The sequence below is a fragment of the Solanum dulcamara genome, chromosome 5 (assembly GCF_947179165.1).
Source record: "Solanum dulcamara chromosome 5, daSolDulc1.2, whole genome shotgun sequence".
Lineage (NCBI taxonomy): Eukaryota > Viridiplantae > Streptophyta > Magnoliopsida > Solanales > Solanaceae > Solanum > Solanum dulcamara.
The window spans coordinates 39,235,117-39,250,195 of record NC_077241.1 but is presented as its reverse complement, the minus strand read 5'-3'; the positions used below and the strand labels follow the sequence as shown (position 1 = coordinate 39,250,195).

At 38.3% G+C, this 15,079-nt stretch overlaps 1 protein-coding gene and 1 long non-coding RNA gene across 2 annotated transcripts; both read right to left on the bottom strand.

Moving 5' to 3' along the window:
• Window positions 1-6,905: 6,905 nt before the first annotated feature.
• Window positions 6,906-10,794, bottom strand: LOC129890853 (uncharacterized). The gene is made up of 2 exons (XR_008767051.1): window positions 10,669-10,794; window positions 6,906-7,276 (listed from the first exon to the last, which is right to left on the bottom strand). It is a non-coding gene; the product is annotated as an uncharacterized LOC129890853 (long non-coding RNA).
• Window positions 10,795-11,319: 525 nt separating this feature from the next.
• Window positions 11,320-12,161, bottom strand: LOC129890546 (uncharacterized). Its single transcript, XM_055966082.1, has 2 exons — window positions 11,904-12,161; window positions 11,320-11,721 (listed from the first exon to the last, which is right to left on the bottom strand). Exons 1-2 carry the CDS (start codon window positions 12,159-12,161, stop codon window positions 11,320-11,322), a joined length of 660 nt encoding a protein of 219 aa, XP_055822057.1.
• Window positions 12,162-15,079: the final 2,918 nt, after the last annotated feature.

The following is a 15,079-nucleotide window of genomic DNA, read 5'->3' as shown; positions in this document are numbered from 1 at the left end:
TTGATCTGGAAGCACCTGATGAAGAATAAACACAATGTTGAGCCTCACATACAATGGCAAATCCAGTCTGGCTCTTGCCTTTTTTGGTGGGATAACTGGCTGGGTATTGGTCCTTTAGCTCAATTCAGCACTCACAGCTGCAGGTTCAACAATACCCAAGTATCAGCATTCATGAACAATGGGCATTGGAATGCAGACTTGCTCATTCAACAGGCCCCTCCCCAATTTGTTCCTACCATCCTTGCTACTCACATCAACCACCAGCCCCTCAAACAAGACCAGCCATGCTGGACTCTTAACAACTCTGGGGAGTTTAGTTGTTCCTCTGCTTGGGATATCATCAGAGACAACAGGCATAGAAACAAGATTAACTCTAATATCTGGCACCAGCACATACCTTTCAAGTGCTCCTTTCTTGTTTGGAGGGCTCTTAGAAGAAAGCTTCCTACCAATGACAAACTTATCAGCTTTGGTCACCCTCCCTCTCAGTGCTACTGCTGCTACAGACCTGGCCAAGACACCATAGACCATATCTTTGTTGCAGGAGCCTTTGCCAGGAGTATTTGGAGTGGATTTGCTGATTCTTTGGGAATTAATAAAGAATACATCCCTCTTAGAAATCTGCTAATGAGGTGGTGGAATTCAAAGTATAAGAATGAGGCCCACAGGCTCTTGTTACAGGCTCTCCCTATCTTCATTTGTTGGAACCTTTGGAAAAATAGATGTGCTTCCAAGTATGGACGAAAGCAGTCTAACCTTGCAAGGGTTAAATTCTCTGTTTTTAAGGACAGCTTCCACCTGCTACATAGTGCATTTTCTTATATTAGTTGGACTCACAACTGGAGGGACCTGGTCCTCTTAGTTGAACAATGCTACCAAGATACCAAAGTTACTCCTGTATGCTGGACCAAGCCTCCTGATCATTTGGTGAAACTAAACACTGATGGCAGTGCTCTCAGTAATCCAGGCAACATTGGTGGTGGAGGTATCCTTAGAAATGCATCTAGTGATCTCATTTTTGCTTATGCAATTCCTTTAGATACTGGAACTAACAACCAAGCAGAGATTAAAGCTGCAATCTTTGGTCTCTCTTGGTGCCTTCATCTTGGTTACTCTCAGGTAGTGCTGGAGGTTGACTCACAGCTCCTTATCAGATGGCTGCAGCATGAAGCAAAGCCTCCTTGGTCTATCAAAGAACAGCTGGACAAACTCAATAACCTCATCATTCAATTCCAAGAGTTCAGCTGCAAACATATCTTTAGAGAAGCCAACTCCACAGCTGATAGTCTTTCCAAATACATCCATAAATGCACAGCTCCTGAGCTCTACTTCACCAAGCAGGACCTCCCTAGGGAAGCTAGAGCTCACATAGAAATGTACATGCCGGGAATGACAAACTTCAGAGGAAGAAGGCTCAAAAGGATCAAGAAACCCCCCTTGACCTCCCCAAAACTGCTGTTCTAATTGATCTTCAACTTGGATTTCTCTATGTATAGTTATAACTACTTTGAAGATCCTATAATTAGGACCATTGTAAAGGGGAGAGTCTCCTCTTCATATTGCTTGCCTAGACATAACAACTTGCCTCTTGAGGTAAGGAGTAGGGTAGTTCTTCTTTCTTTTCCTCTCTTGGTTGTCTGTGCAGGTACATACAAACCTTCTACATTTCTCAACAACAACATCCTTCAGCAACAGATCCACCAACCTGCAATACTCAAGGAACACCTACATGTCATTAGTATTAGTTATTATAACTTGCAGAATTGTTTGTTTGTGTGTTTTTCTATTTTTGTGGGTGGGTGCAGGTACTCTAAGGAGCTGATCCTAATCAAAACTAAAGGTCTCCTCTTGGGAGTAGCTTGCAACAACAAACATCTCAACCTCCTCCACTATGGAAGTAACATGGACCTACACAAGGACTTGCAACAGCCTGTGCATATATTTCCCTTATTTGTCTCTTTACCACTTGTCTAGACAGGTTCAAAGAACCTCACCAGAAGAGGGACAACAACATGGCATACTAGGACCTCTCTTTAGCCTCCCATTCATGCCAAATTCTTCCCTGCACCATCTAAACCTAAGCTACATCAGGGTATGATGTGCAGGGTGTTTTACACCACGTGGACCTGTCCAAAGGCCTCCAAACTTTGCAGGATTGCAGCAAATACTATATTGACAAGGCCCAAGAAGTTTCAGATCGAACGGAAAATTGGAGACGTTAGGCGAGCGACCTTGAAAAAATCAGCTGTCTTAAGCCTAAAGAGAGATCCTTTTGTAATTTGGAACCTCCAACTTGGGAAACAAGCCTTCAAATTTTGCAAGGTTAAAGAAAAGGCTATATATGCAAACCTCACGAAGGTTTAGCTCAAACGGATAATTGGAGACTTTAGTCGAGCGACTTGGAAAAAGATATAACAGGCTCCAAAGCTCTTACTAAGGTCCCTTATTTTTTGCTAGTTTGTGATAGCTCTTTTTTGCTTGGGTTTGTTTGTTGTATTATTGCAGGTTACTAGAGTGATATATCAAATTTCTTTAACAACAAATACATAGAGAAAATCACAAATACAACTTCCAAACCCCCTGCAACATCTAAGCTTCAACAGGGTAGGATGTGCAGGGTGAGTTGCAGTATGTGGACTTGCACCAAGGCCTCCAAAATTTGCAGGATTTCAGAAAATACTATATTGATAAGGCCCAAGAAGTTTCAGCTCAAACGGACAATTAGAGACGTTAGGCGAGCGACCTTGAAAAAATCAGCTGTCTTAAGCCTAAAGAGAGAGCAATTTGCAATTTGGAACTTCCAACTTGGGCAAAAAGATTTCAAATTTTGCAAGGATAAAGAAAAGGATATATGTGCAAACCTCATGAAGTTTCAACTCAATTGGATAATCGGAGATGTTAGTCGAGCGACGTTGAAAAATCTAACGGACCCCAAAGCACTCTTGGAGGTCCTTTCCTTTTTGTTAGCTGTTGCAGGTTCTTTCTTGCCTTTGGTTATTTGTTGTATTGTTGCAGGTTGCTGGAAGGATTCATCAACATGCACTAACAACAAATGCATAGAGGACATCACAGATACAACCATCAAATCAAATAGAATCTCCAAGACCCCTACACAAGGCCCATCCTGGTTTTTCTGTCTGGTTGGCTGTTTGTTTTTCTTTGATGATTTTTGTGTAGGTACAACAACTGATGGGGAACCTTGGCAAATAAAAGGAATCAACATAGAGATAACAGCCTTCCAAGCTAGGACCTCACCAACACACCAGCCCTACAACCATACCTATGCCTACATTGCAACACCTGCAATAGATCTATTGTACCCCAAAACTATTGAAGCTCCTTGCTCCTTTAATTGTTATGTGTAGGCACATAAGATACCATCAAAGGAGCTGCTCAATTCTTCTTTGGAGCCAATAAGAAGCTGCCTACAGGTTTGCAATAGCCCCCACAATTCTCACACTTGTTTGGCTCTTTGGTTGCTTGTTTGTGCAGGTAAACAAAGCCACAGACAAAGGATGATATCAGCCACAATTGCAAGGGCTTCACCTACTCCCATCAACTCTCCCTGCACACCAGATGTACTCCTTCAACACCTGCAACAACCCCCTCACATCCAAGACACTTGGTTCTTGGTATATTCGTGGGTATGCAGGTATATGAATACCCTTGATCAGCTTCGACAGCAATGGAACCATGCAAAATGCAAGGCACACACTGATAGACATCCAACCAGCTGCTCAAGCCAGGGATGCATCACATACAAGTTGCATTATACAACTACTCTAGTCTTCATCTTCTTCGACAACAACCCAAAGGCTGCTGGCTGCTATAACTCCATTTACTTCCTATCCTTTCATCCTCTTTAGCTGCTACTATTGATATTGCTGAATATTTCCTTGGACTTACTTGGTATGACAAGACTAAAAAGAGCAAAGATGAAAAGAATTTCCCATCCCATGCGAGATAAAAGTTTCGTATACTTGTTCTTCTTCAATTTAGCTATGTCAGATACGTAACAAGTTGAATAGGACTAGTGTAGGTTACTTAATTTTTTCTCATGGAAGGGGAGAGTCTCCCTCATTTATGCTTTCTTAGTTGATTTGTACCGGGAGGAGTCCTCTCATAGGTTTAATGCTTTCTAGTTATAGTTAGCCCTTTTTTGTATCGAGGATGAGTTAGCCGACCTTAGTAGGTTAGTCGACTTATGAACCAACATATGATCAGAGGTAAGGTTTATGTCCCCCTCCTTGTACTTTTATTTTGGTTATTTATGTTAAGGCTTGGAGGTGTTGCTCAACCCCTGACTGTGCATGAGAGGTGGGAGCCTCGTGTAGGGTCTGTTCCCATAAAAAAAAGGTCATCTTGACAAATGGTGGGCTCTACACCTAAGCTCTATTTTAAGCAAAATTCCACAATGAGGTTCAGGATTAACCCAAAAGCCTTGGGATCTACATGAAAGGTTCTTCTAGACCAAACTCAATATTCTAGAACTAATAGAACCATCAAAATTCCATTCTAAGGCTCTTCACCTGAAGTTTTGACCAAATTCAACTATTTAAGTTTTAAAAGCTCCAAAACATGAAAACTTGCATAAAAACTAAACTTACGATCAGGTGATCAAAATGTCAGTCCCAGTAAGTCATAAATGACTCAGAGTCGCTATGGAAAATCGATAAATAACAAAACAGAAGGACATAACAAGGAAATTACCTAGAGGGTCATTACATACAACTGGCTCCTGCAAATGTTAGTTCCTTCACCGTTGTGCTTCAATGATTTTAAGCTTCAAATCCTTCAAACTTGACTTTTCCAAAGAATGCATGCACATAAGAGAACTAGGGTCTAAAATCCCCTCAATTAATATTAAAAAATAATAATAATTCATTAATTTGAGTCTAATAAGTTAGTAAAATACCAACTCATCAGTTACCAATAGGTGTATATAGATTGAATTGTACTTGACGAGCTTATGAGGGCTTGGGTTGTATTGTTTGTTGTTTGTACCTGCCGAACTTATGAGGACTTGGGTAGGTTGTTGTGTAATTAGTCTTTTTTTGATAGATTTAGGAGCAGGTTAGTACATACTACTTATTTTTGTCTTTCTTACTTGACTACTTTTAATATATCATGATACCCACTTACTTATGCTATTTCCATTCATACTTGGTACATTATTTTGTACTAACGCCTCTGTCTGATGGTGGTGCATTATTGCTTGTAGGTCATGTCTCCTAAGTAGTATAGCTGAGTTCTAGCTAATTGGTAAGCTACACATCTTCCGGAATTTCCAGATCTAGAGGTTTGTTAGTAGTTTGTTATGTATAGAGGTCGGGGCCCTATCGTGGCTAAGTATGTTACTCTTAGAGGCTTGTAGAGTGTTTTCGGTTATTCTAGCCTTGTGTTAGAGTGTTTTCGCTTTTAGCACAACATCCTATTGGCCTTGATCGTATATAAATATATGTGTTCAATTTATATATTTTTAGATATCATAGTGGCCTCGATGCACCCACACAAGATTTAGTTTGTGTTCTATATTAATTATTGGGATTAGCTAAGTTTACTACATGTTATGTTGACAAGGGTATTTCTGGTTGAGGGCTTATTTTTAAGTCGAGTTATACTTATTTCTTTCTTGATTTTGTGGCTTGTGTTATGCTAGTAGTGCATTTGCAGCAAGATTCATCTTAGGGTCAAGTGTGGCACCAGGTTCCAGTTTCATCCATAGGTTGGGTGTGACAAAGTCTATGTTTTAAAGATCGGCCTTAACTCCAACAACAACTGTAGTTTGTCCCTCTTGAAGACTTGCCTATTCTCGTTATACAGTTTCTCCCTAGCTGTGTTCTTATTTTTTTTAGTTCACAATAGTTATGAGTGATTCCTAAAAAACAAACAAATTTAAGCTAATAATAACGTAAAGCAGTGAGTTAAACTAACACACAATGGTCATAACTCCATGATGGGGATCAAACTATTTACCGAAAAAATGGTATATTTAAATTTTCTATAAGGTCAAGGACACACATATAGATTAACTCATTGATTAGTGTATTAGAAGTTAAATATGTTTGTAAATAAATTTAATAAAGATAGTAATGAAAAGCAATCAAATTGGATGGAACAATACAGCTTAGTTTCTTGATTTTTGAAGTAATCTGAAGACGTTAAAGTGTAACTAGTCTCAGATTAGAAGAATTAACATAGAAATGTTTAATAGCTAAGACTTGGTAAAATATAGAAAGCTTGGAGCATACAAGTACATTGCAACTATTGTTTATAGGCAACAAAGGCAATATGTTTATTGTTGCTTCCAATTGCACACATGTGTGTAAGTGGTCAACCAAGCAATATAGTGGCTCTAACGAGTTGGATTATCAAGCCCAAAGGACTTTAAATTAACAAATATATGATTCCATTGTTACTACAATTAAATGCACATGTGTAAAAGAAGTTTGAAGGGTTTACTCTACCAACAATTTTAGTAATTTAAATATCTAACTAATTAATAAATGATTCGATTTCAATTGAAGGTTTATTACAGACTTGGAGAAGTTCCAGGGCTGCAGCCTGGCATGAGTTCAAGTATAATATCTTTTAACTTTAGAATTCGATAGGTTATCAAGCTATTGATTTGCAAGGTTAAGTTTACGATCATGATCTCTCGACCTCTAATCACTTACCACAATTGCCAGTCTAACTACACCGTTAAGCGGAGATTAGACTAAATCAACAGTGGAGCATTAAGCTTTCATCTTGTTTTGCAATCAAATATGGTATACTAGGTATATCTCTATCCTTGATACGAATCACTCTAAGTGTAACCTAGAATGAACACGTTCCTTGCATTCTCCGTTCTATCCCCTATTCATCTCTCGAGTTCAAGAGTAGACAAGATAAATATTCTAATGTTGATCAAGCATTAAAATAATTAAAACAAGAACAACTTTAAATAATAACCCTGAATTAAAAATAATAACAACTAGTCTTTTTATAGTGCTGGAACAATGAGACCAAAATTATGGTTTCAAGTCTGCAAGACACAGAGATGCTGCATTCCTGCACATTTTGCCAAAAAGCCTTCTCCGCGAAGCGGCTTAGTTATGGCCTTCACTTGTTCAAAATTCTTTCTTGTGCCAATTTCAACTTTTTAGCTCCGTTACATGGAGCCATTAAATAGCTGGGTTCTTTCACCAATTTGAGGTTCCATCCTTAGATTTAGCTCTTGCTTCATCTCTAATTCTGTGTTTGCCCTTTTTTGTTCTTTCCAACCTACAAACACCTAATCACATTGATTAGGTTAAAAACATAAAATTCTCAAAACTAGCAAGAAACAAGGGTTCCTTTTGGCTTTAGGCGTATAAATCACCAGCCCATACTTAAAGTTTTGTTCATCCTCGAACAAATCCACACATTTATACATAAGACTTCACTCACGACTCACACATACAAGTGTTTGCACTTCAACTACACAATTCATGAGGCATTTAACATTCCAAATCAAGCACAAGTAAGGTGTATAACTTCATATTTATCACATACAAACTACATTGAAACCACTTAACCTAAATGATTGACTCACGACTTTATGAAAACTCAAGCATCAACTCTACACACGATATCTTTTCAATCACCTAGCCTTCATTAAATATGTGCCCTCACTGAAAAAGATTAGCCCATTTTCACTCATATTAAAGCAATGCATTTTAAAGAAATGGGCATCGACATAGAAGCCCACTCACTCTCAAACATGAATTCAAATGTTACACGTAATGAATCATAGGCTCGCCTCTAGTGCGATGCTCAATTAACTTAGTATGCTCAACCAGAATCAAGTAGGAATTTTTTTTGGTTGTAATGTGGGATAGAGGATGAGTATGGAACTATATAATAGCGACTTACACTTCCCTTAATACTTTTCACCTTTTGACTTCATTACCCCTTATTTCCTTCTTTTTTTTCTTCAAAACCTTCCTTAGTAATCATATCTTCACTAATACCCTCTCTCTTGATCAAGATTGGCTCAATTTATTTATTGCATTCTTCCTACTTATGTTTCTCTCTTTTCTTTTAAAAAAAGAGGACATTTTCATCATTTTGTAACTATTCATTAAACGCATCAACATTCAACTCTTCCCTTTTCTTCTTATGAAAAATGAGAGCATGTCTATGCTACAATGCTTACGGAAGTAGGGTGCAAGAACAAAGGATTAAAAATAAAGGTTAAGGCTAATAACAGTGTATCAACAAAAGGCTACAAGCTCAACGGGGCTAAATAGTGATACTTTTATCTGAGAAGGCTAAATTTTCAAGGCATACCAAAAATGGCCTATTATCTCTTTCTTACAGAGCAATACTTTCCTTTTGCTTTACACACACCAGAAAAGTTCTACACATCATGTTGTAATACATAATATACAAGTCATACCACACCTTTGCACATGTCAAATCATGCAGGGCCAATAAAGATTTCAGAGTTCATTACATGGAAGAATTCATATTAAGATGAAGACGATTTTTTAAGTCAACCAAAGAGCCTAAGAGTTTCTAAAAATAGTTCATCTCACACTTCTTTGTTAGTCCAATATGAAGTCATGCAACCTTAGCACAAACACTTTTACACACTAGATACTTCGATGAATGAAAGTACCCTTAAGACTGTCGTCATCTATCCATCATAGGGAAACATCACTCAACTAAGACTCCAACTCAAAAAAACTCCTATTTTTTTGTACGGTTCAAAGAGACTATCCTTGGTCAAAGAACTGAAAACAACTCTAAGGAACTCAAAATAAAATCAAGAATTAAAACAACAAAATATTTATTTATGCAGGGAAATACATCACCCTACCCCTCACTTAAAAGATTAGCATTATCTCCGGTGCTCCAAAAACTATCAAAAATAAAAACAAAAGTAAGGTGTGCAACTTCCCTAATGAATCCTCCATGTCATCGTCACCTACGACGTCCTCAAGAACTAGAGGCTGGTCAGCCTCCTCATCAGAATTCGTAACAATATCGGACCTGGTGAGTAGCCTTTCCTCATCAGTTGGAACATCATAATGTGTGGGATCATACAAGTTGGGGCCCAGTCACAAAATGACTTTAGCATGCTCATTTAAGGGATACTTGTATTTGACCTCAACCAATTGTTCCTGTGTAGACACTCGACACCCATTCTTGTGATGCAACATTTATAACCCTTACATATGGGCAATAAATATCTCACCCCTCTTATTTTTTTTGCCATAGTGAGATTAGGCCCATGGATGGTTTTTGAGCCCTTTGTCTTGGCCACATCTACTGGTCCAGGAATTAAGGGAGCCATGTAATCCAGGTTCTCCTCGGGCACCCCTGCAGTTCTATACAATTGGGTAATCAACCATCCAAAAGAATATCTTCTGCCTCGATAAATCCATGCTTTTCTCATTGCTGAATTTAAAATAGCCCCATTATTGATTTATGTTTCCATGAGGGCATACACTAAGCAGACTCTATCCCAAGTAACATCAGTATAATGCGACCTTGGGATCAAGCAATTCATAATAATTTTCAACAATCTCTGGCCTCCCGATTCATATGGGTATAGAGGTAGGTTTGATGAAATCCTTTATGGCCATGATGAGTCCATGTGGCTATAGACTGCCTTCCACATAGAGTATAATAGATGACAAGTAATAGGGGATGAATATTTAGGCCTCGTAAGAACTATGGGGGATACTTTGGTATTCATCAATAACTCATTTAGTGCTAAAGGTATAAGAGGTACATAAATACCCCGCACTTTGGCAAAGTGAGAACGTGTATCCGGCTGCCAATTTGCATAAAACTTGCACACAAGGTGCAAATTACAGTCCATTGGGTTAGCAAAAATAAATTCTATGTGGATTTCATGAATACGCCACATGATTTTGGGGGAACTCTCTTGCCAAGCTTTCATCATCGACGCACACATCCGAGAAGTATTTTTCTTTGGTGTGCTTTTTGTACCAGTTTTTCCCTATAGTGTTAATTTCCTTAATGCAGAAGTGGTGAGTTTGTCACCAAGGAACTACAGGTGCTGGGGGAACAACTACCCTATCTCGAACCCTCTTACGGTTACTCAAAGATGCTGCCTCCTTTTTTGGCCTATGGGTTCCTGATATGACTACTTGCTGAAAGTACCACAAAGAAGTCAATCTCCTCGAATTCGAGCAATATCTACGAAGTGAGACTTTGCAAGAGACGACCCCATACTTAAAGCTTATTACAGCATGCACATTCATAATAGGGTACTCAGACTTCCCCTACTCATTTTTATGAATCACACATACACCCATTTTGCCTTGTTCATATCAGTTCATGCTTAACTTATTGAATCAACTCAAGAACTCAAAACAATAGTATGTTCAGACCACAACATTCTAAACTTGTGTGCTACTCAAGACTTCACACAATAACAATTTTACAACCTTAGCAATGAACTTTCAAAATCACCCTAGTCAAAATTGAACTTCAAACAATTATAGGCTCATGGGTACAATATAGTATGTTTAAAAACTTATTATCTTTTCCCAAGAGCATATTTCAACAATTTTTACCCAACTACATAGAAATAATACCAAATTTCACGACTTTACATGTTCCTCACTATAAAACTTGATCAATACACAAGAAAGGATGATAGAAACATACCTTGATGGATATAGATGATGAATCTAGAAAAACTTGAAGATGAGAAACAACTCTACATTACGGAATTGAAGAGTAAAATTTGTTAAGGCTTTGGGAAAGGGAGAGGATTGGTGTTTTAGTGAAGGCAATAGGGGATTAGAGTTGAAATTGGGGTTAAAAAGGGGAATGGGTGGCGTTATTTAAAGGTTAGATATTGGTTAAATCCGTCATTTAAATGAAAAATAAAAATATACTTGCAGGTTTGTGATGTAGAGAGGTTGCGAACTGTACTTTTTCACGCGAGATTTAAATTTCATGCCCTACCAAATCTCAGCTTTAGGTCCGCGATGCGCCTCTATCACTGACTCCCATGTTTCATTAGCCTTATTATTATTTTTGATTATGAAATAAACTAAAACCTAATAATACAAAGAAACTAACATAAAACTAAACTAAAAACAAAAGCACTACAAAAATTCCTAACTGTTATACAAGATCATAGGTTGCCTCCTGAGTAGCGCCTAATTTAATATTGCCGCACTAATCCTCTTACGGACCATTCATCAGTGAGTTCCCGTATTTCTTTGTCAAAATCTACATCATTTCCGAAGTAGTGTTTCACTCGTTGTTTGTTCATAAGAAATATTGAACCTCAGTCCACAATCCACAACTCTACGCTCCATGCTTTGTCATCCTCACTACCTCAAATGGTCCACTCCACTTAGATCTCAGTTTTTCAGGGAATAACTTTAAAATAGAGTTGAATAACAAGACTTGTTGTCCCAGCTCAATGATGCGAGAGAAAATGTGCTTATCATGCCCGCATTTCATCTTCTCTTTATACAACTGTGCGTTCTCATATGCCTGGAGTTGAAACTCCTCTAGTTCATGCAGTTGTCCAAGTCTTTTCTTGCCAGCTAACTCTAGGTCAAGATTTAGCTTCTTGATTTCCCAATATGCTTGATGTTCTAGCTTGGATGGAAGATAACATGCTTTACTAAATACCATATGGTAGGGAGAAGTCCTAATTGGTGTTTTGTATGCTGTTCTGTATGCCCATAATGCATCATCTAGCTTCATAGACCAGTCCTCACATCATCCAGCTTCATAGCCAAGTCCTTTCTCTGTGCATTAACAATCTTTTGCAATATCTATTTCACTTCTCTATTCGAAACTTCCACTTGGCCATTTTTTTGTGGGTGGTATGCTGTATGAACATTATGTTGAAACCCATATTTAGCCAATAGATTTTGTACCAACTGATTAATGAAGTGTTTCTCTCCATCACTGATAATAGCTCGTGGAGTCCCAAACTGAGTGAATATTTGCTTTTTCATGAACTTTATCACCACCTTTGAATCATTAGTGGGAAGAGCTGCAACCTCAATCCACTTGGATACATAATCCACCGCCACAAGAATGTATTGATAACCATTGGAAAATGGAAACATTCCTATGAAGTCAATACCCCACACATCAAATATTTCCACCGCCAAAATATTATTTAGCGGCATCTCGTGTCTTCTCAAAATGATGCCCATCCTTTGGCATTGATCACATTCTTTCACATAACTTAAAGCATCTTTAAACAAAGTTGGCTAGAAAAATCTGTATTGGAGCACTTTATGAGCCGTGCGCTCGCCTCCATGATGAACTCTATAAGCCGAAGAATAGCAACTATCTAATACCTGCTTGACCTCATTCTCAGGGACACACCTCCTTACCATTGTATCTAGACCTTTGTTGAATAACTAGGGCTCATCCCATATATTAAATCGCACATCATGAGTCAACTTCTTTTTTTTGCTATGTAATGGCCCCAAGTGGAAACACTCCACTTACAAGAAATTGACAATATCAGCATACCAAGACAATTTATCAACCTCTAAAGCCAGCAACTGCCCATATGGAAAATTCTCACAAATCTGCCCTTCATCAGGCACATGCAGTGAACTTTTTAACCTGGATAGGTGATCAAAAATCTGATTTTCGGTTCCCTTTTTTCCCCTTAATCTTAAGGTCAAATTCTTGGAGCAACATGATCCATCTAATCAACGACAGATTCACATCTTTCTTATTGAATAGGTACCTGATAGCATCATGTTCAGTATAAATAATAACTTTAGTACCTACCATGTATGACCTGAACTTGTAGAAGGTAAAGACCAAGGCAAACATCTCCTTCTTTGTCACTGTGTAGTTAGCTTGTGCCGAATCAAGGGTCTTACTCGCATAGAAGATGAAATAAAACACCTTCTATTTCTATTGTCCTAGCACTGCACCCACAACCACATCGCTAGCATCACATATAAGATCAAATGGTAGCTCCTAATTGGGAGCAATCAAGATCAGAGCCTCTATCAGATTCTTTTTTATTGCCTTAAATGCTCGGATTCAATTCTCATCAAACTCGAACTTCACCTCCTTTTCCAATAGACTATATATATGTCGTACAGTCTTGGAGAAATCCTTGAAGAATCTCCTATAAAAACATATATGACCATGAAAACTTTTTTTGCTTTTATCGAGATAGGAAGCGATAATTTCAACCTTTGCCCCATCAACCTCTAGCCTTTTCTTTGAAACTCTGTGGCCCAAAACAATTCCTTCTTTAACTAATAAATGACACTTCTCCCATTTCAAGACTAGATTGGTCTCCTTACATTGTGCTAGAACCCTATCAAGATTCTCCAAACATAGATCAAATGACTCCCCAAAGATAGAGAAGTCATCCATAAAATTCTCCACAAAGTCCTCCACCATATTGTAAAAATTGGCCATCAGACATCTTTGAAAAATGGTTGTAGCATTGCAAAGTCTAAAGGGCATACGCTTGAAAACATATGTCCCATAAGGACAAGTGAAGGTAGTCTTCTCCTGATCTTCTGGGGCTATGTTGTATCCTAAGTAGCCATCCAAAAAGTAATAATATTCTTGCCCAACTAGCTTTTCCAACATCTGATCAATGAAAGAGATTGGATAATAATCTTTTCTGGTAGCCTCATTAAGCTTTTGGTAGTCCATGCAGATGTATCATCCTGTGACTATCCTTGTGGGTATCAGCTCATTCTTCTCATTAGTTATCACAGTCATCCCCCCCTCTTTTGGTACAGATTGGACTAGACCCACTCATTTGCTATCAGATGTTAGGTATATGATGCCTGCATCTAGCCACTTAATCACCTCTTTTCGAACCATATCTTTCATCACAGGATTCGGTCAACACTGGTGTTATGCACTTGGATTGTTAACCTCTTCCGTGTAGCTTTTATACATGCACAAAACTGTTCTAATTCCATGTATATCCAAAATTTTCCAACCAATCGTCCTATTTCTTCTTTTCAGTGTCGTCAAAGCCACTTTAGCCTACACTTCTGATAATGTCGCAGAAAGAATTACTAGTAATGTTTTATTATCACCCAAAAATCATACCTTAGTTGGGAAGGAAGAGCTTTCAACTCCATCTTGGGTGCTTCTTCAACCGAAGGCTTGGGTCGAGGCCCCAAGACTCTATTCAAGGGCTCAACATAGTTTCTCTGAATGCTTACATTGGCTACATCCAAAATCTGCATTAATTCCTTTAGCTCTGCATCCCCAAAAATATCTTGGCCTACTAGCACTTTCTCGAAAGGATCACTCAATGCAATGTACTTAGCTTTGATATGCTAATCAATCATTGTAATAACTTATAACTTCTTATAAATGGCCGGTAGCTTCATCGCTTTGTACACATCAAACACTTCTACCTTTTCATGGGCTTTCATGGTTAACCGACCAACTGTTACATAAATCAAAGCACCACCATTAGCCAAAAAGGTACGTCCTAGAATAAATGGAACTTCTGGATCAGGCTTAAAATCCAGAATGATAAAGTCCAAGAAAAAGATGAGAGATCCCACTTGGACTAGCACATCTTCAATAGTACCATCTGGCCTAGCCACTGAGCAGTCCGCAAGTTGCAACATGATTGTGGTCGGCTTTGAATTTCCTAAGCCCATTTTTCTAAACATGAATATGGGCATCAGGTTTATGCTAGTTCCAAGTCACACAGACCTCTTGCATTAATGCACTTTCCAATCAAAATTTACACTATGAATATCATAGTATCTTTCTGCTTAGTGGGTAATTTATTCTGAATCCTTAAGCTACACTCTTTTGTGAGGCCGCCATTTCATATTCAGCCAGTCTGCTCTTGCTTAAGTAAATCAATAAACTTATCGAAACATTCATCCTCCTTTTGCATCTTGAATTTTAGTGGAAATAGAGGGCCTGGGTTAACTCTGCTTTGCTCATTCATTCTTTATAAACTTGGTTCAGCTTCACCAATTATTTTGTCCTTTTCGGCTGCTTCAGAAGCATTCTTTTTTGAAGCCAACTTCTCTAACTGAAGACCACTGTGTGTACCTATGACATTCACCTGCTTTGGGATTAG

Coding starts and splice junctions, on each gene's coding strand:
- LOC129890546 (XM_055966082.1), bottom strand. CDS start 12,161: ATGCCGCTAAATAATATTTTGGCGGTGGAAATATTTGATGTGTGGGGT. Junction 11,722..11,903: donor AACACTTCATTAATCAGTTG/GTACAAAATCTA, acceptor TGGTCTATGAAG/CTAGATGATGCATTATGGGC.